At 46.2% G+C, this 23,791-nt stretch overlaps 1 protein-coding gene across 8 annotated transcripts in view; it reads left to right on the plus strand.

Annotated features, from left to right (window-relative positions):
• The first annotated feature begins 14,546 nt into the window (after positions 1-14,546).
• The window catches only part of usp20 (ubiquitin specific peptidase 20), an 86,801-nt gene continuing 77,556 nt past the window's right edge, over positions 14,547-23,791 (plus strand). For 5 of the 8 annotated variants that reach the window (XR_015073326.1, XR_015073328.1, XR_015073327.1 and 2 more), the window contains exons 1-2: positions 14,548-14,672; positions 17,233-17,332. Coding sequence is in view for 3 of the 8 variants with exons in the window: in XM_085965369.1 (XP_085821495.1) it covers positions 17,252-17,332 (81 nt within the window). In the remaining 5 variants the exon portion in view is untranslated. The other 3 variants (XR_015073330.1, XM_085965371.1, XM_085965370.1) reach the window with 2 other exon arrangements.

The raw sequence follows: 23,791 nt of genomic DNA on the forward strand, positions 1-23,791 counted from the left end.
CGGATCATCCTCCGGCATTTCCGCTACCTCCAAAGTGATCCCACCACCAAACGTATCTTCCCCTCCCCTCCCCTTTCAGCATTCCGCAGGGACTGCTCCCTCCGAGACACCCTAGTCCACTCCTCCATCACCCCAAACAGCCCTTCCCCTTCGCCTGGCACCTTTCCGTGCAAGCGGAGGAGATGTAACACCTGCCCCTATACCTCCCCGCTTCCCACTGTCCAGGGCCCCAAACACCCCTTCCAGGTGAAACAGCGATTTACTTGTACTTCTCGCAATCTAGTATACTGTATTCGCTGCTCACGATGCGGTCTCCTCTACATTGGGGAGACCAAACGCAGATTGGGTGACCGCTTTGCGGAACACCTCCGTTCAGTCCGTAAGGGTGACCCCGAGCTTCCGGTCGCCTGTCATTTTAATTCACCGCTCCATTCCCACTCGGACCTCACCGTCCTTGGCCACTTGTATTGTTCCACGGAAGCTCAACGTAAACTCGAGGAACAGCACCTCATCTTCCAATTAGGCACTCTGCAGCCTTCCGGACTCAATATCGAGTTCAACAATTTCAGATCATAACCTCATTTTTTCTTGTAATTTTTCCACTCCTTTCCCCCCCCCCCACCGCCTTTCCTTTTGTTTCTCTCTCACACCTGGCAGCTATCTCTTGCCCTGCCAGTACACTTTACACCTAATCTCAGCCTATTACCATCTCGTCTAGCTTCTAATACCTTCTATTGTCTCTTTTTTACCTCTTTTGTTTCTTTTATTCTTTTGTCCGATCGCAGCCCTGCCTCCGATCTATCTTTTCTTTCCAGTTTTGAAGAAAGGTTCGACCCGAAACGTCAACTCAAATTTCTGTCCACAGATGTTGCCTGACCTGCTGAGTTTTTCCAGCATTTTCTGTTGTTATTTCACCAGACTGATACCTGGAATGGCAGGAATGACGTATGAGAAGAGATTGGGTCGATTGGGCTTATACTCGCTGGAGTTTAGAAGAATTGTAATGTATATACCTTTAAGGGGGGAACGATCTTTTACAGCTCATGTATACTGCAGTACCGGCAGTGACCACACCTGTATCTAACACTGAGTAGTAATCTGTACAGATCAGTTCCAGTGTGAGCCCCGTTGAGTAAACACCTGTTGTACCGTTTCTCCTGCAGTCTGTGTCTTATTATACACAGACACAACATTGGCGACAAGGCAAGTTCGAACCTACCTGCAACTCTGCATCACCTCCTGGGGATTCGTTCCTGGAGATCAGTGGATTGGAGGTCAAGGCCAGAGACTCAGGCGTCGACCACAGGCAACCGCCCAGTCATCCAGCAGAGACTCGAGAATTGCGGGGGAGGCTGTCGAGAGCCAGGCTTGGCTTTCCAGTCGAGGTGGTCCAGCAAAACGGGCTGGCAACAGGTAGTGCGCAGACCCTTCCCGGACAGCGGCGGGCTAGAGCCCGACCGAGCGGCACAGCAAAGGGCTGAGCAGCGTCGACGGGGGAGAGAGAGAGAGGGCAGAGCGCACAGGGCGCAGCCGGTGTTCAGGGGCCGAGCAGCGTCGAAGAGAGGGAGAGACAGACGTGCAGAAACCCGCGAGGCGCCGCCATTGCCACGAGGACCGCCGAGAGCGGCGTTGGCAGCAGTGCAGGAGAAGCGCGCGAAACCTACAGTGCGCCACCATTGCCATGAGAACCGCCGGGAGCGGCGTTGGCAGCAGCGGGGGAGGAAGGAAAGCGCAGGAGACGCCATTTTAAGCCATTGGGAGACGCCATTTTAAACCACACCCAAAATGCCGAAGAGTGGCAGTATCACCGCGTTTGACAATGAAGTCGAAGATTGGACTACATATGTCGAACGAATAGAGGTGCACTGCAAGGCAAATGAAGTGTCAGATGACAAGAAAGCGCCGGTATTGTTAAATTTAATGGGTGCAAAGACGTATGGTTTATTACGAAATCTAGTAACCCCAACGAAGCCAATGGAAAAGAGTTTTGAAGACATAGTAACGATACTACAGGAACACTTAAACCCCACACCGCTGCTGATAGCAGAAAGATTCAAGTTTCACAAACGGAACCAGCATAAGGATGAAAGCAATGCTGATTATTTAACAGAACTGCGCAAACTATCGAAACACTGCCAGTTTGGAGCGGGACTGGCAGATACCTTAAGGGACAAGTTTGTGTGTGGGCTTCAAAGTGAAGGAACCCAGAAACGGCTTTTATCTGAAAAGGACCTTACGCTGGAAAAGGCTTTCATCATTACGATATCATATGAAGCAGCAGCACGGGGCGCTGCAGAGATACAACAGAGACCGCAAGAATATGGCACAAACGAAATGTCATATGGAGCAGAGAAGTGCTATCGCTGCGGCAGAACAACACACGACCAGAATGATTGCTGGTTCAAAGACAAAGTGTGCAGACAGTGTGGAAAAGTAGGACACATAGCACGAGTCTGCAGGTCGGGAAAGAAAACCAGCAATAAGAAACCTACCAAAGAAAAGTACAAGAAGGTACATAAGATGACGGAGAATAGTTCAGACGAACAAAAGAGTGATAACGACTCCGAAAGCAGGGAACTGAGTTGTCTGAAACTAGATAATGTGATCACAACGTAGGATCACCGAACCATTTGGGTAACTCTCAAGATAGCAGGAGTCCAGGTAAAAATGGAATTGGACACAGGGTCAGCCCTAACAGTCATAAACCGATGGGGCTACGAGCGGCTATTCTCACACATACCCTTGAGAGACACAAAAATTATTTTGAAGACGTACACGGGGCAAAAAGTCTACCCCAAAGGAAAAATAAGGGTGACCGTTATATATAACGGTAAGGAAACACCAAAACTAGACCTGTATGTATTGCAAGATGGAGGACCACCATTACTGGGACGTGAATGGATCCGGAAAATACAACTGGATTGGCATTCCATACAGGCACTGACTGTGGCTGACAAAAAAGATGACGACGTCACACCTGGGCGACTGTCAAAGATCCTAACTGACGTGAAAGAAGTGTTCCAGCAAGGACTCGGAACACTAAAAGGCATGACAGCGATGATTAAAATCGAAGAAAACGCAAGCCCAAAATTTTTTAAGGCCAGACCGGTACCTTATGCGATCCGCCCAGCCGTCGAAGCCGAGCTGGAGAGTCTGGAACGTTCAGGTGTACTGTCCAAGGTAGACTGGAGCGAGTGGGCTACACCCATCGTCCCTGTGATGAAAAAGTCGTTGAGCAGCATGCCTGGGGAACCAAGGAAGGTTCGCATCTGTGGGGACTTTAAGGTAACAGTGAACCCGGTCCTTCACACCGTACAATATCCACTTCCACAGATTGAAGATATTTTCGCCTCGCTATCTGGAGGGAAACGCTTCACTAAGATTGATCTGGCCCAGGCGTATCTGCAAATGGAGGTAGAAGAAGCATCAAAAAAATACCTCACAATCAACACCCATAAAGGTCTCTACCAATACAACCGGCTGGTATTCGGGGTAGCATCAGCTCCGGCTATTTGGCAGAGGGCAATGGAACAAGTCCTGCAAGGGATCCCAGGGACCCAGTGTTATTTGGACGACATCCTGGTCACGGGCGAAAATGACAGTGATCACCTTGCCAACCTGGAGCAGGTGCTCACTAGATTGCAGGAATATGGGCTCCGAGCTAACCGTCCCAAATGCGAGTTTTTTAGAAAACAGATCTCGTATTGTGGCCACGTTATCGATAAAGAGGGGTTACATAAGTCCCCAGAGAAGATTGAGGCAGTAGTCAAGGCTCCAGCGCCGGAAAATGTGTCACAACTGAGGTCGTTCCTCGGGCTGGTAAACTACTACCATAAGTTCTTGCCAAATTTGTCTACAATACTACACCCACTGAACACCCTACTGCAAACTGGGGTGCCATGGAAGTGGAGTGACGAATGTAGACGAGCTTTCCAGAAGAGCAAAACACTAATCACATCGAAAGAGGTATTGGCCCATTACAACCCAGCATTACCAATTCGGTTGGCATGTGATGCGTCACCCTACGGCATTGGAGCGGTGCTGTCGCACAAATTCTCGGACGGCTCAGAGAGGCCAATAGCCGTTGCGTCACGATCACTAACCTCAGCCAAGCGTAACTACGCCCAGATTGACAGGGAGGCCCTCAGCCTAGTGTGGGGAGTGAAAAAGTTCAATCACTATCTGCACGGGCAGAAATTCGCCTTGCTGACTGATCACCAGCCTCTTGTCTCCATTTTTAATCCGGAGAAGGGCGTTCCGGTGATGACTGCACAACGACTACAAAGATGGTCACTTTTTCTAGGGGCGCACCACTATGAGATTGAATATAAGGGCACGAAACAGCATGGAAATGCTGATGGGCTATCACGCCTGCCACTGCCTACTGCGGAGGAAGCACCAGCAGTGGATCCTGTCAAAATATTCCAATCGACTATAGTTGAATACCTACCGGTAACTAACGCTTGTATCGAAAAGGAAACCCAAAATGACCCGACACTGTCTCAGGTATATGATTTGACGGTGAAGGGATGGCCAGCACATGGCGACTCACTGTTGCCAGCATTCTCGACAAGGAGAGAACAGCTGTCAGTGTGCCGGGGGACCTTGATGTGTGGATCCCGAGTGGTAATTCCACCCAAGTTAAGGGATAGAGTGCTCAATGAGCTTCATGAGGGTCATCTGGGAGGGGTAAAAATGAAAAGCCTAGCCAGAGCTTATGTGTGTTGGCCGGGAATCGATAAACAAATCGAGGACCTGACCAAGAGTTGCTCAGGATGCCAGAAAGTCCAAAATGCACCACCACAGGCCCCTCTACACCCATGGGAGTGGCCCTCATCTCCATGGCAACGGGTGCATATTGATTTTGCTGGTCCATTCGTGGACTCAATGTTTTTATTAGCCGTGGATGCGCACTCGAAATGGCCTGAGGTCATCAAAATGTCCTCCACCACCACGGAGAAAACTATTGCAGTCCTATGGACCATTTTTGCCAGGAATGGCTTGCCAGAACAGATTTGCTCTGACAACGGACCACAGTTTGTGTCCGAAGAGTTCCGGAGGTTCTTGAAAAAGAATGGGGTAAGGCATTACACATCCGCCCCGTATCATCCAGCCACAAATGGATTGGCTGAGAGGTTCGTACAAACCGTTAAGAAGGCAATAAAGGCTATGTACAATGACAACATTCCGCTGCAGCACAAGGTGGACAATTTCCTGTTCGCCTACCGGAATGCGACACATGCAGTCACCAACCAGGCCCCAGCCGTGATGTTCTTTAACCGAAGGTTAAGATCTCGCCTGGATTTGCTCAGACCAAACGTACGAAGAGATGTTGAGAGTAAGCAATTCCAGCACATCCATGAGAAGCCAACAAGGAGCTTCAATGTAGGGCAACCAGTCTTGGCCCGCGACTACCGAACAGAAAAATGGCAGCCAGGAACGATATGCACACGGCAGGGCCCACTAATGTACACAGTGGACGTTGGGGAGAGCATCGTGAGACGCCATGCTGACCAGATCCTAGAGTCACAGGAACAAGTCAACCCCATGCCTCGCCCATACGTACCTGGTGATGAACCCGATGTACAGGTCGCATCTACCCCAGAAACAGTAGCATCAGAAGCTGATGAACCAATCGATGACAGGGGGCCAGAATCGCCTCCGCACCAAGAGCAAGACACTCGGGAAAGGCGCTATCCAGAAAGGAACAGGAAGCCTCCCCAAAGACTGAATATATAAATAGACTATTTTCAGCTAATGTTGCATGTTAAAAGTGTTAATTGTAATTAGTTTGATATTTAATTGTTAAATGAGTGTTATGGTACTGTTAATCTAAAAGGGGAGGAATTGTAATGTATATACCTTTAAGGGGGGAAATATCTTTTACAGCTCATGTATACTGCAGTACCGGCAGTGACCACACCTGTATATAACACTGAGTAGTAATCTGTACAGATCAGTTCCAGTGTTGTAGTGATCAATAGCATGTCATTCTATAGTGGACACTAGGTGGAGCCGTAGAGCTATGTATATAGCTGTATGTATAAGACTACACTACCCAGCTATATATATATTAAGACTACATTACCCATGAGGCTAGGCTACCCACAATGCAGCAGTCAAGATGGAAGCTTCTACAAGATGCTGTACAAGTCCACATGTGCTCAATAAAAGTGTCTAGCAAAAGCGAGCTGTGTTCATAATAAGAATGTCTATTTATTAATGAACATAACATGGTAGCAGGGTGGTGAAGATCTGCTGAAAATTGTGAAAAGTGACATGGAGAATTTGAAGCCACCAGAGCGTTTGAATCTCGAGGGAAATGTCGACTACAATTGGCGGATTTTTAAACAACAATTCGAACTCTACATTGCAGCCATCGGATTCGGTACGAAGCCAGACGCAAGGAAGATAGCGTTGCTGCTTACGGTTGCAGGCCCACAGGCGATAGAGGTATTTAATACATTTGTATTTAATCCAGCGGAGAACAGAGACAAATTAGACGATGTGCTACAGAAATTTGATGCACATTGTTCTCCCAAAAAGAATGAGACGTATGAAAGATACATCTTCCGTTCTCGAACACAGCAACAAAATTAGACTTTTGATAGCTTTATAACTGATCTGAAACTGAAAGCACAGACATGTAATTTCTCTGAGCTCAAAGCATCCATGATTCGTGACCAGATTGTGTTTGGTATTCATGATAAAAAAGTCAGGGAACGTCTGTTGAGAGAAACCGAACTAAATTTGGAAAATGCGGTGAAAATATGCCAAGCCAGCGAGCTAGCTTGAAAGCACGCGAAGACTTTCAGTGAAATCAATAATGATGCGATTGTAATGAGTGATAATGCTGCTGTCGGTGCTGTGTCCTACAAGGGGAAGAAACATGGGCAGAACAGAAATGAAAAGCAATCGGAGGATGAAATTTTTAATTGTAAACGCTGTGGTTACAAACACCAGTTAAGACAATGCCCAGCGTTTGGAAAAATGTGCACAAAGTGTAATGGAAAGAATCACTTTGCCAAACAATGCTTTTCAAAAGTACAAACTAAGAAAGGGCAACGAGTTAATGTAATTGAGGACACTGATTTAAGTGAGACATTTTTTGTCGGAATGGTGTTATGTGACGATATCAAAAAAGATACAGAAAATGTGCAGCCCTCAGAAATGGACAATGCTGAACATAAAGTCAATGCAGTAAAAGTGGACAAATGGATGATCCCACTGCAGATAAATGGAGCATTAGTTACATTGAAACTAGACACTGGGGCAAAAGCAAACTTAATCAGTATGAGTGTCATAAAAAATATGTAAGAAAAGCCCAAAATACAGAAAAAGTCAGTACTACTGAAGAGCTATAATGGACAGAAAATAGATAGCTTAGGTGTATGCAGACTTAAAGTGACAGTCAAAGACAAAGTGCATCATCTCATGTTTTCTGTTGTGGCTGAAAGACTTGATTCGATACTAGGTGACAAAGCTTGTGAAGACTTAGAACTGGTCAAGAGAGTCTACCGTATAAACTGTGCCATAAGCAGACCAGATGACTCAGGTGATGAAGCAGAGAGCCCATCAAGGATGAAAAAGCCAAAGGGTATCCATGTCTTCAAAAAGCCTAGTTTCTCCAAGAAGAAAGAAAAAGACTTTAAGGTCAAAGAGAAGCCAAAGGAAGAAAAGCACAAGGAGGAAAAACACAAGGAGGAAAAGTCCAAAGATATAACCGCAGCGGATGTTGTTAAGCAGTGGAAAGCGAAAAAGAAAAAGAAGAAGCCTGCACCAGAGCAGGAAGCAGTTCCGGTGGATACTCCTTCTTCCCTCAGGCCAATCTTTGGTGTTCCATTAGCCGAGGCTGCTGAGAGGACTATGCTGTATGATGGGATCCAGCTGCCAGCAGTTTTTCGAGAGTGCATTGACTACATTGAGAGTTATGGCATGAAGAGTGAAGGAAACACTGAAACCCTCTCCAAGCAAAGATCGCAAGGAGACCTCGATCTATACAAGAGCAGATTGATGACAATGCCGCAACTGCATCTTGTCATTCACCGCCAGAACAATCTCATGAAGACACATCAGACTTACCCGTGTTAAGAAGATCCACACGTGAAGTAAAAAAGCCTGATAGACTTAATCTTTGAGTACAATGTAAAGCTTTGAAAATGTGTTGACTGTTTTGAAAATGTTTATGTTTATAGAGCACTAACAAAAGTGTTACTGATATTATCTTTATTGTTTTCTTGAAAGTTGATTGATATTGATTTTGTTAAACCTCAAAGAAAGGGGGATGTAGTGATCAATAGCATGTCATTCTATAGTGGACACTAGGTGGAGCCATAGAGCTGTATATAGCTGTATGTATAAGACTACACTACCCAGCTATATATATATTAAGACTACATTACCCATGAGGCTAGGCTACCCACAATGCAGCAGTCAAGATGGAAGCCTCTACAAGATGCTGTACAAGTCCACATGTGCTCAATAAAAGTGTCTAGCAAAAGCTAGCTGTGTTCATAAAAAGACTGTCTATTTATTAATGAACATAACAAGTGTGAGCCCCGTTGAGTAAACACCTGTTGTACCGTTCTCCTGCAGTCTGTGTCTTATTATACACAGACACAACAAGAATGAGAGGGGATCTCATTGAAACTTATAAAATTCGAACAGGACTAGACAGACTAGATGCAGGAAGGATGTTCCCGATGGCGGGGGAGTCCAGAACCAGGGGTCACAGTCTAAGGATAAGGGGTAAGCCATTTAGTACAGAGATGGGGAGGAATTTCTTCACCCAGAGAGTGGTGAACCTGTGGAATTCTCTACCACAGAAGGCAGTTGAGGCCAATTCATTAAATATATTCAAGAAGGAGTTAGATATATTTCTTAAGGCTAAAGGGATATGGGGAGAAGGCAGGGACAGGGTACTGAGTTTGGATGATCAGCCATGATCTCATTGAATGGCGGAGCAGGCTCGAGGGGCCGAATGGCTTACTCCTGCTCCTATCTTCTATGTTTCTATATAGCGCCTGTAACACAGTAAAACGTCCCAAGGCGCGGCACAGGAGTATTTTAAGACAAAAAAATTTGACACCGAGCCACATAAGGAGATATTAGGGCAGATGACCAAAAGCTTGGTCAAAGAGGGAGGTTTTAAGGAGCGTCTTAAAGGAGGAAAGAGAGGTAGCGAGGCAGAGAGGTTTAGGGAGGGAATTCCAGAGCTTAGGGCCCGGGCAACAGAAGTCTTATAATCAGAGATGCTCAAGAGGGCAGAATTAGAGGAGTGTAGATATCTCGGGGGGAGGCGGGGCTGGAGGAGATTACAGAGATAGGAAGGGGCAAGGCCATGGAGGGATTTGAAAACAAGGATGAGAATTTTGAAATCGAGGCGTTGCTGAACCGGGAGCCAATGTAGGTCAGCGAGCACAGGGGTGATGGGTGAACGGGGCTTGGTGCGAGTTAGGACACGGGCAGACGAGTTTTGGATGACCTCAAGTTTACGTAGGGTGGAATGTGGGAGGCCAGCCAGGAGTGCGTTGGAATAGTCAAGTCTAGAGGTAACAAAGGCATGGATGAGGGATTCAGCAGCGGATGAGCTGAGGCAATGGCGGAGACGGAAGATGAAGTACTTTTTAAAGTGTAGTTACTCTTATTAAAACCCCTCATAATTTTGAACACCTCTATTAAATCTCCCCTTAACCTTCTCTGCTGTAATGAGAACAACCCCAGCTTCTCTAGTCTCTCCACCTAACTCATCCCTGGTACCAATCTTATAAATCTCTGCTAAATTGTATTTTTTTTAAATTCGTTCTTGGGATGTGGGCGTCACTGGCAAGGCCAGCAATAAATTGCCTTTGAGAAGGTGGCGGTGAGCTGTTGTAAAGTAGGAAACACAGCAGCCAATTTGCACACAGCAAGCTCTCACAAAGAGCTATGTGATAATGGCCAGATCATCTGTTTTAGCGATATTGGTTGAGGGATTAAATATTGGCCAGGACACTGGGGATAACCCTCTGCTCTTCTTCGAAATGGTGTCATGGAATCTTTTATGCCCAGCTGAGATAGCTGATGGGGCCTCGGTTTAACGTCTCATCTGAAAGACAGCACCTCCGACAGTGCAGCACTCCCTCAGTACTGCACTGGGAGTGTCAGCCTCGATTTTTGTGCTCAAGGTTCTGGAGTGAGACTTGAACCCTTTTGACTCAGAGGCAAGGGTGCTACCCACTGAGCCACTGGCTGACACACACATAATTACATAGAATTCACAGCACAGGAACAGGCCATTCGGCCCAACTGGTCCATGCTGGTGTTTGTGCTCCACACGAGCCTCCTCCCACCCCTCTTCATCTCACTCTATCAGCATATCCTTCTATTTCTTTCTTCCTTATGTGTTTATCTAGCTTCCCCTTAAATGCATCTCTGCTATTCACCTCAACACTCCTTGTGGTAGCGAGTTCTATGTTCTAACCACTCTCTGGCTCAATCAACATCACCAAACAGATGATCTGGTCATTATCACATTGCAGTTTGTGGGAGCTTGCTGTGCGTGCAGCACTTTAAAAAGTACTTCATTGGCTGTGAAGCGCTTTGGGACGTCCGGTGGTCGTGAAAGGCGCTATATAAATGCAAGTCTTTCTTTTTTCTTTGCCTATCTCAACCCCGGCACCAATCTAGTAAATCTCTGCTAAATTGTATTGTGTGTTTATGACTGCAGGATGGGATTTGCATTTAATCAGCAGCGAAAGAAAACAGTAGCATAGACCTGTTGGGCCGAATGGTCTGTTTCTGTGCTGCAAACGTGTTATGCCATCCCAGTGCAAGAAGGAGGTGTGGATGGGTGGGGTCAGTGACCTGGCACATGCCCATCCCAGCACTGAGCAGGCGCGGAGTGGGGCGGGGGTGGAGCCCTGTGTTGTTCCAGATACCCCTGTCGCCATCTGGGTACGTTAGGTTTATTTCTAGAGGGGTAGAATTGAAAAGTAGGGAAGTTATGCTAAACTTGTATCAAACATTGGTTAAACCACATTTAGAGTACTGTGTACAATCAATTCTGGTCGCCATATTATAAAAAGGATATGGAGGCACTGGAGAGGGTGCAGGAAGATTTACAAGGATGTTACCAGAAATGTGAGGGTATACATACCAGGAAAGGATGAACAGGCTGGGTCTCTTTTCTCTTGAAAAGAGAAGGCTGAGGGGTGACCTAATAGAGGTCTTTAAAATCATGAAAAATTTTGATAGCGTGGATAGAGAGAGAGTGTTTCCGCTTGTGGGGAAGAGCATAACTAGAGGCCATCAATATAAGATAGTCACCAAGAAATCCAATAGGGAATTCAGAAGAAACTTCTTTACCCAGAGAGTGGTGAGAATGTGGAACTCGCTGCCACAGGGAGTGGTTGAAGCGAATAGTATCGATGTATTTAAAGGGAGGTTAGACAAGCACGAGGGAGAAGGGAATAGAGGGTTACGCTGATAGAGTGAGATGAGGAAAGACGAGAGGAGGCTCGAGTGGAGCATAAACGCCGAATGGCCTGTTTCTGTGCCGTATATCCTATGTAATCCAAATAGTACAAAAGCAAAATACTGTGGATGCTGGAAATCTGAAATAAAAACAGAAAATGCCAGAAACACTCAGCAGGTCAGGCAGCATCTGTGGAGAGAGAAACAGAGTTAACGTTTCAGGTCGATGACCCTTTGTCAGAACTGGAAAAAGTTAGAGATGTAACAGATTTTAAGCAAGTGTAGGGGCAGGGGGGCGGGGAGGAAAGAACAAAAGGGAACGTCTGTGATAGGATGGAAGGCAGGAGAGATTAAATGACAAAATGGATGAAGGTGCGAGGTGAAAGGAGATGGTAATGGGACAAGTAAAGAAACAAAAGATGAGTCTAGAAGAGGTGTAAATGGGAATGGTAGAATCATCAACATAGGAACAGGAGGAGGCCATTCAGCCCCTCGAGCCTGTTCCGCCATTCAATGAGATCATGGCTGATCTGTGACATAACTCAATATACCCGCCTTTGCCCCATATCCCTTAATACCTTTGGTTAACAAAAAGCTATCAATCTCTGATTTAAAATTAACAATTGATCTAGCATCAACTGCCGTTTGCAGAAGAGAGTTCCAAACTTCTACCACCCTCAGCTACCATGTGAAAAAATAGGGGCCGAGGTTATAGTCTGAAATCGTTGAACTCGATGTTGAGTCCAGAAGGCTGTAAAGTGCCTAATTGAAAGATGAGGTGCTGTTCCCGTTCACCCATCACCCCTGGGAACGAGTGTACTGTATCCAAGTTTGCTGACGATACAAAGCTCGGAGGGAAAGTATGCTGCGAGGACACAAAGAGCCTGCAAAGGGATACAGACCTTGCCTCAACTCATTTGCTGCTGAAACTTCATCCATGCCTTTGTTACCTCTAGACTTGACTATTCCAACGCACTCCCGGCTGACCTCCCACATTCTACCCTATGTAAATTTGAGGTCATCCAAAACTCAGCTGCCGGTGTCCTAACTCGCACCAAGTCCCGTTCACCCATCACCCCTGTGCTCGCTGACCTACATTGGCTCCCGGCTAAGCAACGCCTCGATTTCAAAATTCTCATCCTTGTTTTCAAATCCCTCCATGGCCTCGCCCCTCCCTATTTCTGTAATCTCCTCCAGCCCCACAACCCCCGAGATATCTGCGCTCCTCTAATTCTGGCCACTTGAGCATCCCTGATTATAATCGGCCAAACATTGATGGCCTTGCCTTCTGTTGCCTAGGCCCTAAGCTCTGGAATTCCCTGCATTAATCTCTCCGCCTCTCTACTTCTCTTTTCTCCTTTAAACTGGGGTTGTTCTCCTTGGAGCAGAGAAGGTTAAGAGGAGATTTGATAGAGGTGTTCAAAATCATGACGGGTCTAGACAGAGTAGATAGAGAGAAACTGTTCCTGTTGGCAGAAGGGTTGAGAACCAGAGGACACAGATTTAAGGTGATTGTCAAAAGAACCAAAGGCAACATGAGGAAAAAAAATGTTATGCAGCGAGTGGTGAGGATCCGGAATGCACTGCCTGAAAGGGTGGTGGAGGCAGATTCAATCGGGGTTTTCAAAAGGGAGTTGGACAAGTACCTGAAGGGAAAAAATTTGCAGGGCTACGGGGAAAGGGCAGGGGAGTGGGACTAGCTGAAGTGCTCTTGCAGAGAGCCGGCACGGGCTCAACGGGCTGAATGGCCTCTTCCTGTGCTGTAACCATTCTATGATTCTAATTTCTCCTTATGTGGCTCGGTGTCAAATTTTTTGTCTTGTAATACTCCTGTCAAGCGCCTTGGGACGTTTTGCCATGTTAAAGGTGCTATATAAATGTAAGTTGTTTTTTTTAATTCATTTATGGAATGTGGGCATCACTGGCAAGGACAGCATTTATTGCCCATCCCTAGTTGCCCTTGAGAAGGTGGTGGTGAGCTGCCTTCTTGAACCGCTGCAGTCCGTGTGGTGAAGGTGCTCCCACAGTGCTGTTAGGGAGGGAGTTCCAGGATTTTGATCCCATTCCCAGCAACCATGAAGGAACAGTGATATATTTCCAAGTCAGGATGTTGTGCGACTCGGCAGGGAACTTGGAGGCGGCGGCGTTCTCGTGCGCCTGCTGCCATTGCCCTTCTCGGCGGTGGAGGTGGTGGGGTATCGGGCAGGTGCTGCCGAAGAAGCCTCGGCGAGTTGCCGCAGTGCATCTCGTAGAGGGTACACCCTGCAGCCATGGCGCGCCACTGACGGAGGGAGTGAACGTTTAAGGTGGCGGAACAACCGCAACATTAGGTGGTGGTGGTGGAGGGCACCCCGTCCACCACCTAATGTTCCGATTCCTCCAGCTAATGTTTTTATTTAATTTTAGCATTTTATTTACAGTTAATGACATTTACAGAGCTTTTCAGCTCTTTGTACAAAGTCACACGCCATCATTCCCTATGAGGCAGGAGTCCCAGTCTCTTCATAGAAACATAGATGTAAGAAGTCACACAACACCAGGTTATAGTCCAACAGCTTTATTTGAAATCACAAGCTTTCGGAGCACTGGTGTTGTGTGACTTCTTACATTTGTCCACCCCAGTCCAACACCGGCATCTCCACACCATAGAAACATAGAAGATAGGAGCAGGAGTAGGCCATTCGGCCCCTCGAGCCTGCTCCGCCATTCAGTGAGATCATAGCTGATCATCCAAATTCAGTACCCTGTCCCTGCTTTCTCCCCATATCCCTTGATCCCTTTAACATTAAGAAATATATCCAACTCCTTCTTGAATATATTTAATGAATTGGCCTCCACTGCCTTCTGTGGTAGAGAATTCCACAGGTTCACTACTCTCTGGGTGAAGTAATTCCTCCTCATCTCTGTCCTAAATGGTTTACCCCGTCCACCACCTAATGTTCTGGTTCCTGCAGCTAATGTTGGGGCTGCCACTGTAGTGATGGGAGGAAGAGAGAGGGTGGAACTACAGCTCCCAGAAGGCGTTGCGCCGACCCCGCCCACTGCGACAGTTGTAGTCCCGGCCGGCATCCGGGTAACCGCGCCGGGCGCGGGGGGAACTACAACTCCCAGAAGGCAGCGCGCGGCGTCCACACCACTCAAGATGGCGGAGCTGCGACGAGCGCTCGGTTGAAAGAAAATAGAAAAAGGAGAGGGAGGCGAAGGCGGCGGCGGGCCAGGTACATTGTTGGCGTCTTTAATTTGCATTAAAAAAATGATGGCCGGTCTTTTTTGTTTTCTTTTGTCTGAAACCCGCTGTAAATCGCCTCTTTTTGTTGGTGGCTGGGTCTGTCAGCTGCTGGGCTGAGGGTTTGTCGGCCGCTCCTGTGTCCACCCCACACAACAACAACAACTACTTGTCTTTATATAACGCCCTTTCAAACGTAGTAAAACGTCCCAAGGCGCTGGACAGGAGTATTTAAAAAGACCAACAAAATTTTTTTTTTGCCACCCAGCCACATGAGGAGCAATTAGGGACAGGTGAGCAAAAGCTTGGTCAGAGAGGCAGGTTTTAAGGAGCGTCTTAAAGGAGGAGAGTGAGAGGCGGAGAGGTTTAGGGAGGGAATTCCAGAGCTTGGGGCCCAGGCGGCTGAAGGCACGGCCGCTGATGGTTGAGCGATTTATAATCAGGGATGCTTAAGAGGGCAGAATTAGAGGAGGACAGATCTCTTTCGGGGGGGGCAACGGAGGGATTTGACAAGGAGGATGAGAATTTTTGAAATCGAGGCATTGTTCAACCGGCAGCCACTGTAGGTCGGCGAGCACAGGGGGCGATGGGCGAACGGGACTCGGTGCGAGTTAGGACGCGGGTGGCCGAGTTTTGGATGAGCTCAAGTTTACGGAGGGTAGAACGTGGGAGGCCGGCCAGGGGTGTGTTGGAATAGTCCAGTCTAGAGGTAACAAAGGCATGGATGAGGGTTTCAGCAGCGGATGAGCTGAGGCAAGGGGCGCAGACGGGCGATGTTACCAAGGTGGAAATAGGCGGTCTTGGTTGCGCTGTGAATATGTGGTCGGAAGCTCATTTCTGGGGTCAAATATGAGGCCAAGGTTACGAACAGTGTGGTTCAGCCTCGGACACTGCATCCTCAGTCCGATTTCAATGCTCTGCTGTGACATTTTTGTCAAAAAACAGAACACATATATTAAAAATAAAACGCCCACCCACACCCACTGAATTCAGTTTTCTGCCCGGCAGCCACAGTGAGGTTGGGATGTGGAGAAGCCATTGAGAATGAAGAGTCATGGGGTTGGTTTCCAAGATGCCTATTGACTGGGTGAATTGTTGCTGTCTCACGCAACCAGTGTCCTTGCTTCCTCTGAGGATTGCATAGATAGAACCACCGCACCTCCCCCTCCCCTCTCAGTGAGCCCAGTGACAGCCCAGCCAGGGCTCAGATTTTGGTTTTCTTTTGGGTGGAAGAGAATTGGATTACATAGGATATAATTGTTTCTAAGAAGCACTGTCTGGTCATCATCAGCCTGTTCATTGCCCCACCCTCCCCACAACAAGGTGACCTGAGATCAGCAAGGGGACTGAACCTTCGAAGCACTAGAGTGACATTGTACATCCACGTTCACTGCTCTTGGTCTTAAAAATCACGATTCATCCCTGATCTAATGCAAAGGACAAGTAACAAGTTTGTGAAAGTGGATCTTTCCATATTACAAGCTGTCCACAACTGGTAGATTGGAAGTTACAGTAACACTGGTTTAATAGCTGCCTGAGATCTGTCTCCCAACAGTTGTGAGTTGATCCAGTGAGCAGATGAGCCCCATGGAGATCTCTGGTTCAATCCCAGGTCTATACTGAACAAGTTGACTTTATTCTGAGCTGCAGTTTGGGATGTGTAACTGGTCTCTCTGTGCCTTGGAATAGAGAGAGCAAAAATCAGCCAGGAATTCTGCTCTGATCACTATCCAATGACTCCCTGCTGGAAGTGCATGTATATGGACATTGAGTGGTGACCAGATTTGACTTGGTTGCAATGCCACCGTGGTTAAGTAATCTGCCAGTGCTCAATGTCAAGATTTACACATAAATAATGGCCACCTGGACAATGATTAGCACATAAGGAACTGTAATTCCAACAGGGAGTCAAAAGTTTCAGGGGAGGGGGAGAAAACCATGACCATCTAACATCCTATCATTCCCATTACTAGTGATTGAGTAATCTAAAGCGAGATACTGCCCGACAAGTGTCCTGAGATTGGCAGCCTGTTTCAGTTTGTTTTCATGTTTGGTATGTAGGATTACTGGGGCTGTGTAATATTTTACAAGGTTCAAATCAAATCAACTTTTATTGTCATTGTTAGTGCACAAGTGCAGTACAACGAAATGTAGGCCATACATGTGGAAATATTTTCTGTATATTTACAATCAAACTACGGTATCATTATGGTGCACAAACTTTGGTTTTGAAAGGCATCAGAATGTGGATTTGGTGTCGAACAAACTGTATGCGACATGAAATATGGATAGTCTTTTTAACAGAGATCTAACTGGACATTTTGTTTGAGAGTTAGCAGACCAGTCAACTGGCCAAGATGTTCTTCATATTCTGAACCCCTCTCTTGCCCCATGCAGCAGCATCCATGTGGTAATAAGTACTATATTTACCGAACTGGCTGCAGTTGAGGTCAGATTAATTAATTTCTGTGCCTAGTATCTATCAGCAATGATGGGGCAGCCTATAAATCTGTGTAATGTTTTGATCTTAATAGCTGCAACTTTTATTACAGTGTCTCAGAGCTTGGGAAGATGTCTACTGCAGCTGATATCTGCCTTCATCTGGGTTCAATAGGAGAGATCACCAAGGAGGAACTGTTACAGAAATCAAAGGTAAAAGGATTGCTGAGCTTATGGATTGAGTGGGCAAGACACATAAAGTATAGGCAGCCTGAAATGCTATTGAAACTCTATTATAATCACTGCCAGTACTGGGTAATATTTGCACTGCCATGGTAGCAATAATTGTATCGATAGTGTGGCTAATATTGATGAATGTCCCTTGTGTTTTTGGCTCAGTGCAACACTTTCTCCTGAGTCAGGAGGCTTTGGGTTCAAGCTCTACCCCGGACATAATCTAGGCTGACACATCAGTGCAGTAGGTGTCGTCTTTTGGATAAGGCATTAAACTGATCCACCTGATATAAAAGGCCCAATGACACTATTCGAAGAAGAGCAAGGGGAGTTTTCCGAGTGCTGGCCAACATTGATCCCTCAACCAACACCACCAAGATTACCTGGTCATTTATTTCATTGCTGTTTATGAGGCTTTTCTGTGCAATATATATCCTGCTGTATTTCCCTACCCTACAAAAGTGATTGCACTTCAAATGTAATTTGTTGAATCACTTTAGGACGCCCCGAGATCATGAAAAGCATTATATAAAGGCAAGTTTTTTCTTCTTCTTTATACTTTCCTTGGCCAATGATTCTTGCACAGTGGAGAGGGTAACCAGATGGTCTGCTGCTAGTCTTCCTATGTTTAGAGCCTCTACTCAGTGTTAGGATCGGTGAAATTGCCAATTTAGCGGAAAAAAAAGAAAGACTTGCATTTCTCTAGTGCCTTTCATGACCACCGGACATCCCAAAGTGCTTTACAGCCAATGAAGTACTTTTTGAAGTGCAGACACTGTTGTAATGTAGGAAACGGGGCAGCCAATTTGTGCACAGCAAGCTCCCATAAACAGCATAATGACCAGATAATTTTTTTTGGTGATGTTGATTGAGGGATAAATATTGGCCAGGACACTGGGGAGAACTCCCCTGCTCATTTCGAAACAGTGCCATGGGATCTTTTGCGTCCACCTGAGAGAGCAGTCAGGGCCTCGGTTTAACGTGTCATCCAAAAGATGCACCTCTGACAGTGCAGCTTTCCCTCAACACTGCACTGGAGTGTCAGCCTAGATTTTTGTGCTCAAGTCTCTGGCGTGGGACTTAAGCACAAAAATTGGGAAAGGCAGAGTGGGAAAGTCCACCCCCAGTGGCGCCAACCCTCTGGTTTGCCTTTGTCGAAGTTTCGACTGTTCAATAAGACTCTGTGAAACAAAGTGATCGTCAAAGGCAGACTTTATTTAACTTCTTGCTAGCAAGGGGAGCCTCACGTAGGCAATGGCTATCGTGAGTTCTCCGAATACATGGACAAAAACACCTCTTTTTATACACAAAGATCAAAACCTTTTATCACATGGTATAGTATTGAGAGACACAATTAATAACATTAAAAAGAGATGAGTAAGGAATGTTTAAGGTCAACAAGAAGATGACTAAAGGGTCAGCAGAGCCTCGGTGTCTTAAGATAAGGTTAGCCAATAGATAATCAAAAGTCATGATGCAGGAATACCTTTAGATAAAGTTAATTAATTTTATACAATGGAGACGGTTTGTCTCTCACTTTGGTTCTGGACATTCATATGAATGTTTACAGTACATGTCCTTCGGTTATCATTAATTTGTTCTGCTAAGCTTATCTTGTTTATGGAACTGTCTAGCCTGCAAGCTACAAAGGAGTCACATCCTCTTCCTTAAACCGCTTCCTAATATGGGCCTGCCTGTTTCCCCTTATTTTGTACTGTGTGAAGCCATTTTGGCCTGCTGAACGTTCCAGACTCCATTTTAATATAACAGAGTATGTGTGCTTATTTTATACTAATATGTGTGGATATATATATCTATGCTAATGCACTTCTACACCTTCTACATTCCTGCTAAACCTTAGGTTTCCCTCCCTCCCCATTGAGGTCAGATCAAAGGACCTCCATGCTGCCAAAGCCCAGCAGGCCCCGTGCAGTGCTGTCAAACTTCAGGACCCCTACCCCAGTTCTCCCTAACTATTCCCCAGTGCTACCAAAATACAGGATTGCTCTCAAGTACAGCTCAACCCATTCCCCTCCCTTGTTCTGCTAAATTCCAAATGTCTGCCTCCAACTCATGCATCTTACAACTACCTTGGTGTGTAGTCTCAGCTTTAAAAATTTAAGAGGGTAAAATTGAAAGGTGTAGGAATATATATAAAATATAGTTCACTCATTTGCAGTTTTCACTGAATAATGGACCAGAGTTGTCAAATTCAATCCCTAGAGCACCACTAAAATTCTCAGTTCCATTTAATAAAATGGAATTTGACTTATTCGACCACTGTAAATCAGTGGCCCGAATATTCTGTCCTATGTGGTATAAATACCCCTTATTATTATAAAACAGCAAATTCGCTAACTCAGTGAGCAACTCCATGGGAGGTCTACAAATCAAAAAGAAATGCAGGCAATCTGTGGTGGTCTGTGCTGAACCTATCTGTTGTTGCAAACTCTACTCTTAATGGATATTTTCAAGACATCACCTACCACTCCAGGAAACATAGGAACTGGAGTCGCCCATTCAGCCCCTTGACCCTGTTCGGCATTCAGTTGCATAATGGCTGATCTGTACTTCAATTTAATTTATCCGCCTTTGTTCCATATCCCTTGATACTCCGTCGCTTTCAACTGTCCCAGCATCCACAGCCTTTTGGGGGAAGAGTGATCCAGATTTCCACTGCCCTTTTGGTGAAAAAGTGCTTCCTGAATTGACTCCTAAATGGCCTGGCTCTAATTTTAAGATTGTGCCCCCTTGTTCTGGATTTCCCCACCAGAGGAAACCGTTTCTCTTGTGCATCTGCCCTGTCGAATCCCTTAATCATTTTAAAGTCCTGAATTCGATCACCAACATTCCATTTGCCTTTTCGATTACTTTTACACTTGTGCACTAGCTTTCAGTGAGTTGTGTACATTCCTTTGCTCCTGCACGGCTCCTAGTCTCTCAGCATTAAGAGATGTCTTTCTCGGGTCCAGAATCGATGGCCTTACACTTCCCCACACTGAAGTCCATTGACCATAGTTCTGCCCACTCACTTAGTCTGTCTATGACCCTTTGTATCTTCCTGTTCCCATCCACACGACTTACTGTGCCTCTTAACTTAATGTCATCTGCAAATTTGGATACACAACTCTCTATACCTTTATCCAAATCATTAATATGTATACGGTGTATCGCTGAGGCCTCAGTTCAGACCCCTGCGGATCACCTGGGAGTCGGAGACTGTCAAATTATTTTCAAGATAATCTTATTTAAATTCTCGTTCTTCTTTCATGTGTAATTGATAGCTTGTTAATCCAACTAGGGCAATCAGACCTAACCTTTAAGCAAATCTTGACCACCTTGCACTGCAGAAGGGCATGTCTCCAAGCAGCAAGCATTAGTTCTTTTTGTCTGCAGGAGGCATTAAAATAAGTCACTAACGCACAAGCATCCTACTTCAGAATTGAAGTGGAGGGCACTAGTTTAGGAATTGCACACACAATCTATTAAAGAAAGTGATTTAACTGCATACACAAAGAGATAAAGCATCACTTACTCCAAAAGCAGACTTGCTAAAATGGTGGACAAGTGGGAAATAGATAAACATACACCATCATTCTGACCAGCAACTGCTGTATCTAAAGGTGAGCAATGCTTTTTTTGCAGGCGGCTAAGAAAAAGATTGAACGCCAAGTATTAATTCCTGTTCCTTCTGCCCCTGCCACCTGGCCCATCGTCACACTGTTGCAGTATACATAGGCACAATAGTACAGGCCCAAATGCCTATAGATACTTGTGCAATTAAAGACCTGGTCTTTTTCAGAACAGCAGCTGTTTGTCAGGTGGTTGCTAAAAATAAGTGCTGTATATTCACAGTACACGACCCCACTGAGAATGATTCAAAACTCTGAGTCTATCGAGTGGTTTAATGAGTCAGCAATAAATACTTGTCAACGAAGAGCTTCTGATCAGCAGAAACCGCTCCTACAGTAACGCATACCGCATCTTCTATATTTCCCCTCTAGTAGCAAGCAAAATATATAAACAACTTAAACAAAATGCTTCATATGTTGAGCTGTTACCTTGTTTAACAATGGAGTGGAAAAACTTTTAAACTGATAGCACGGTAAGGTTTGCATTACAAATCCTGTGTTCCACAACACACACACATTGATCACGTGTCTAACCTTGGGCGAGCAGTCGTACTGCAGCAGTAAGAGAATTTGCAAAGCAGATTTGCTGGCACACATGCCTCCTCTTTGAATTTGAGTTCCGTAATCTAACTTCAGGATTTCAGTGAGCGAACACCTGTCCAAGCCTTTCGATTTTAGACTTAAGCTTGATAAAATCATAATGTAAACATCAGCATAGTGCAGTTCTGGTGCTATGCACACAGTCGCTCTCCCCGTTTGGCGCAGGGAGCAGTGCACCCTGCATGTCACCTGCGTCAGGTACAGAATGAGGTTTTATGGGCGAAGGATTGCATAGAATGTACAGCACAGAAAAAGACTATTCGGCTCAATTGGTCCATGTCGGTGATTGTGCTCCACACGAGCCTCCTCCCATCCCTCTTCATCTAACCCTATCGACATAACCTGTTATTCCTTTTTCCCTCCTGTATTTAGCTAGCTTAAATGCATCTTTTTTTAAATTTGTTTTTTTTAATGGGATGTGGGCGTCGCTGGCAAGGCCAGCATTTATTGCCCATCCCTAATTGCCCTTGAGAAGATGGTAGTGAACCGCTACAGTCCGTGTGGTGAAGGTGCTCCCACAGTGCTGTTAGGGAGGGAGTTCCAGGATTTTGACCCAGCGACGATGAAGGATCGGCGATATATTTCCAAGTCAGGATGGTGTGTGACTTGGAGGTGGTGGTGTTCCCATGCGCCTGCTGTCCTTGTCCTTTTAGGTGGAAGAGGTCGCAGGTTTGGGAGGTGCTGCCAAAGAAGCCTTGGTGAGTTGCTGCAGTGCATCTTGTAGATGATGCACACTGCAGCCATGGTACGCCGGTGGTGGTGGGAGTGAATGTTTAAGATGGTGGATGGGGTGCCAATCAAACGGGCTGCTTTGTCCTGGATGGTGTCGAGCTTCTTGAGTGTTATTGGAGCTGCACTCATCCAGACAAGTGGAGAGTATTTCATCACACTCCTTACTTGTGCTTTGTAGATGTTGGAAAGGCTTTGGGTAGTTGGGAGGTGAGACACTCGCTGCAGAATACCTAGCCTCTGATCTGCTCTTGTTGCCACAGTATTTATGTGGCTGGTCCAGTTAAGTTTCTGGTCAATGGTGACCCCCCCCAGGATGTTGATGGTGGGGGATTCGGTGATGGTAATGCTGTTGAATGTTAAAGGGAGGTGGTTAGACTCTCGCTTGTTGGAGATAGCCATTGCCTGGTACTTCTGTGGCATGAATGTTACCTGCCACTTATCAGCCCAAGGTTGAACGTCGTCCAGGTCTTGTTGCATGTGGGCATGGACTGCTTCGTTATCTGAGGAGTTGTGAATGGCGCTGAACACTGTGCAGTCATCAGCGAACATCCCCATTTCTGACCTTATGTTGGAGGGAAAGTCATTGATGAAGCAGCTGAAGATGGTTGGGCCTAGGACACTGGCTTGAGGAACTCCTGCAGCGATGTCCTGGGGCTGTGATGATTGACCTTCAACCACCTCAACCATCTTCCTTTGTGCTAGGTATGACTCCAGCCAGTGGAGTGTTTCCCCCCCCCGATTCCCATTAACTTCAGTTTTACTAGGGCTCCTTGATGCCACACTCTGTCAAATGCTGCCTTGATGTCAAGGGCAGTCACTCTTACCTGACCTCTGTAATTCAGCTCCTTTGTCCATGTTTGGACCAAGGTTGTAATGAGGTCGGGAGCCGAGTGGTCTTGGCGGAACCCAAACTGGGCATCAGTGAGCAGGTTTTTGTTGAGTAAGTATTGCTTGATAGCACTGTCGATGACACTTTCCATCACTTTGCTGATGATTGAGAGTAGACTGATGGGGCGGTAATTGGCTGGGTTGGATTTGTCCTGCTTTTTGTGGACAGGACATACCTGGGCAGTTTTCCACATTGTCGGATAGATGCCAGTGTTGTAGCTGTATTGGAACAACTTGGCTAGAGCCGCGGCTAGTTCTGGAGCACAAGTCTTCAGCATGATAGCTGGGATGTTGTCGGGGCCCATAGCCTTTTCTGTATCTAGTGCGCTCAACCATTTCTTGATATCACGTGGAGTGAATCGAATTGGTTGAAGACTGGCTTCTGTGATGGTGGGGACCTCAGGAGTAGGCTGATATGGATCATCCACTCGGCACATCTGGCTGAAGATGGTTGCAAAGGCTTCAGCCTTGACTTTTGCACTAACGTGCTGGACTCCACCATCATTGAGGATGGGGATATTCCTCCTCCCATTAGTTGTTTAATGGTCCACCACCATTCACGACTGGATGTGGCAGGACTGCAGAG

This window comes from Somniosus microcephalus, chromosome 23 (assembly GCF_052327205.1).
Source record: "Somniosus microcephalus isolate GS21.2 chromosome 23, FLI_Smic_1.0, whole genome shotgun sequence".
Lineage (NCBI taxonomy): Eukaryota > Metazoa > Chordata > Chondrichthyes > Squaliformes > Somniosidae > Somniosus > Somniosus microcephalus.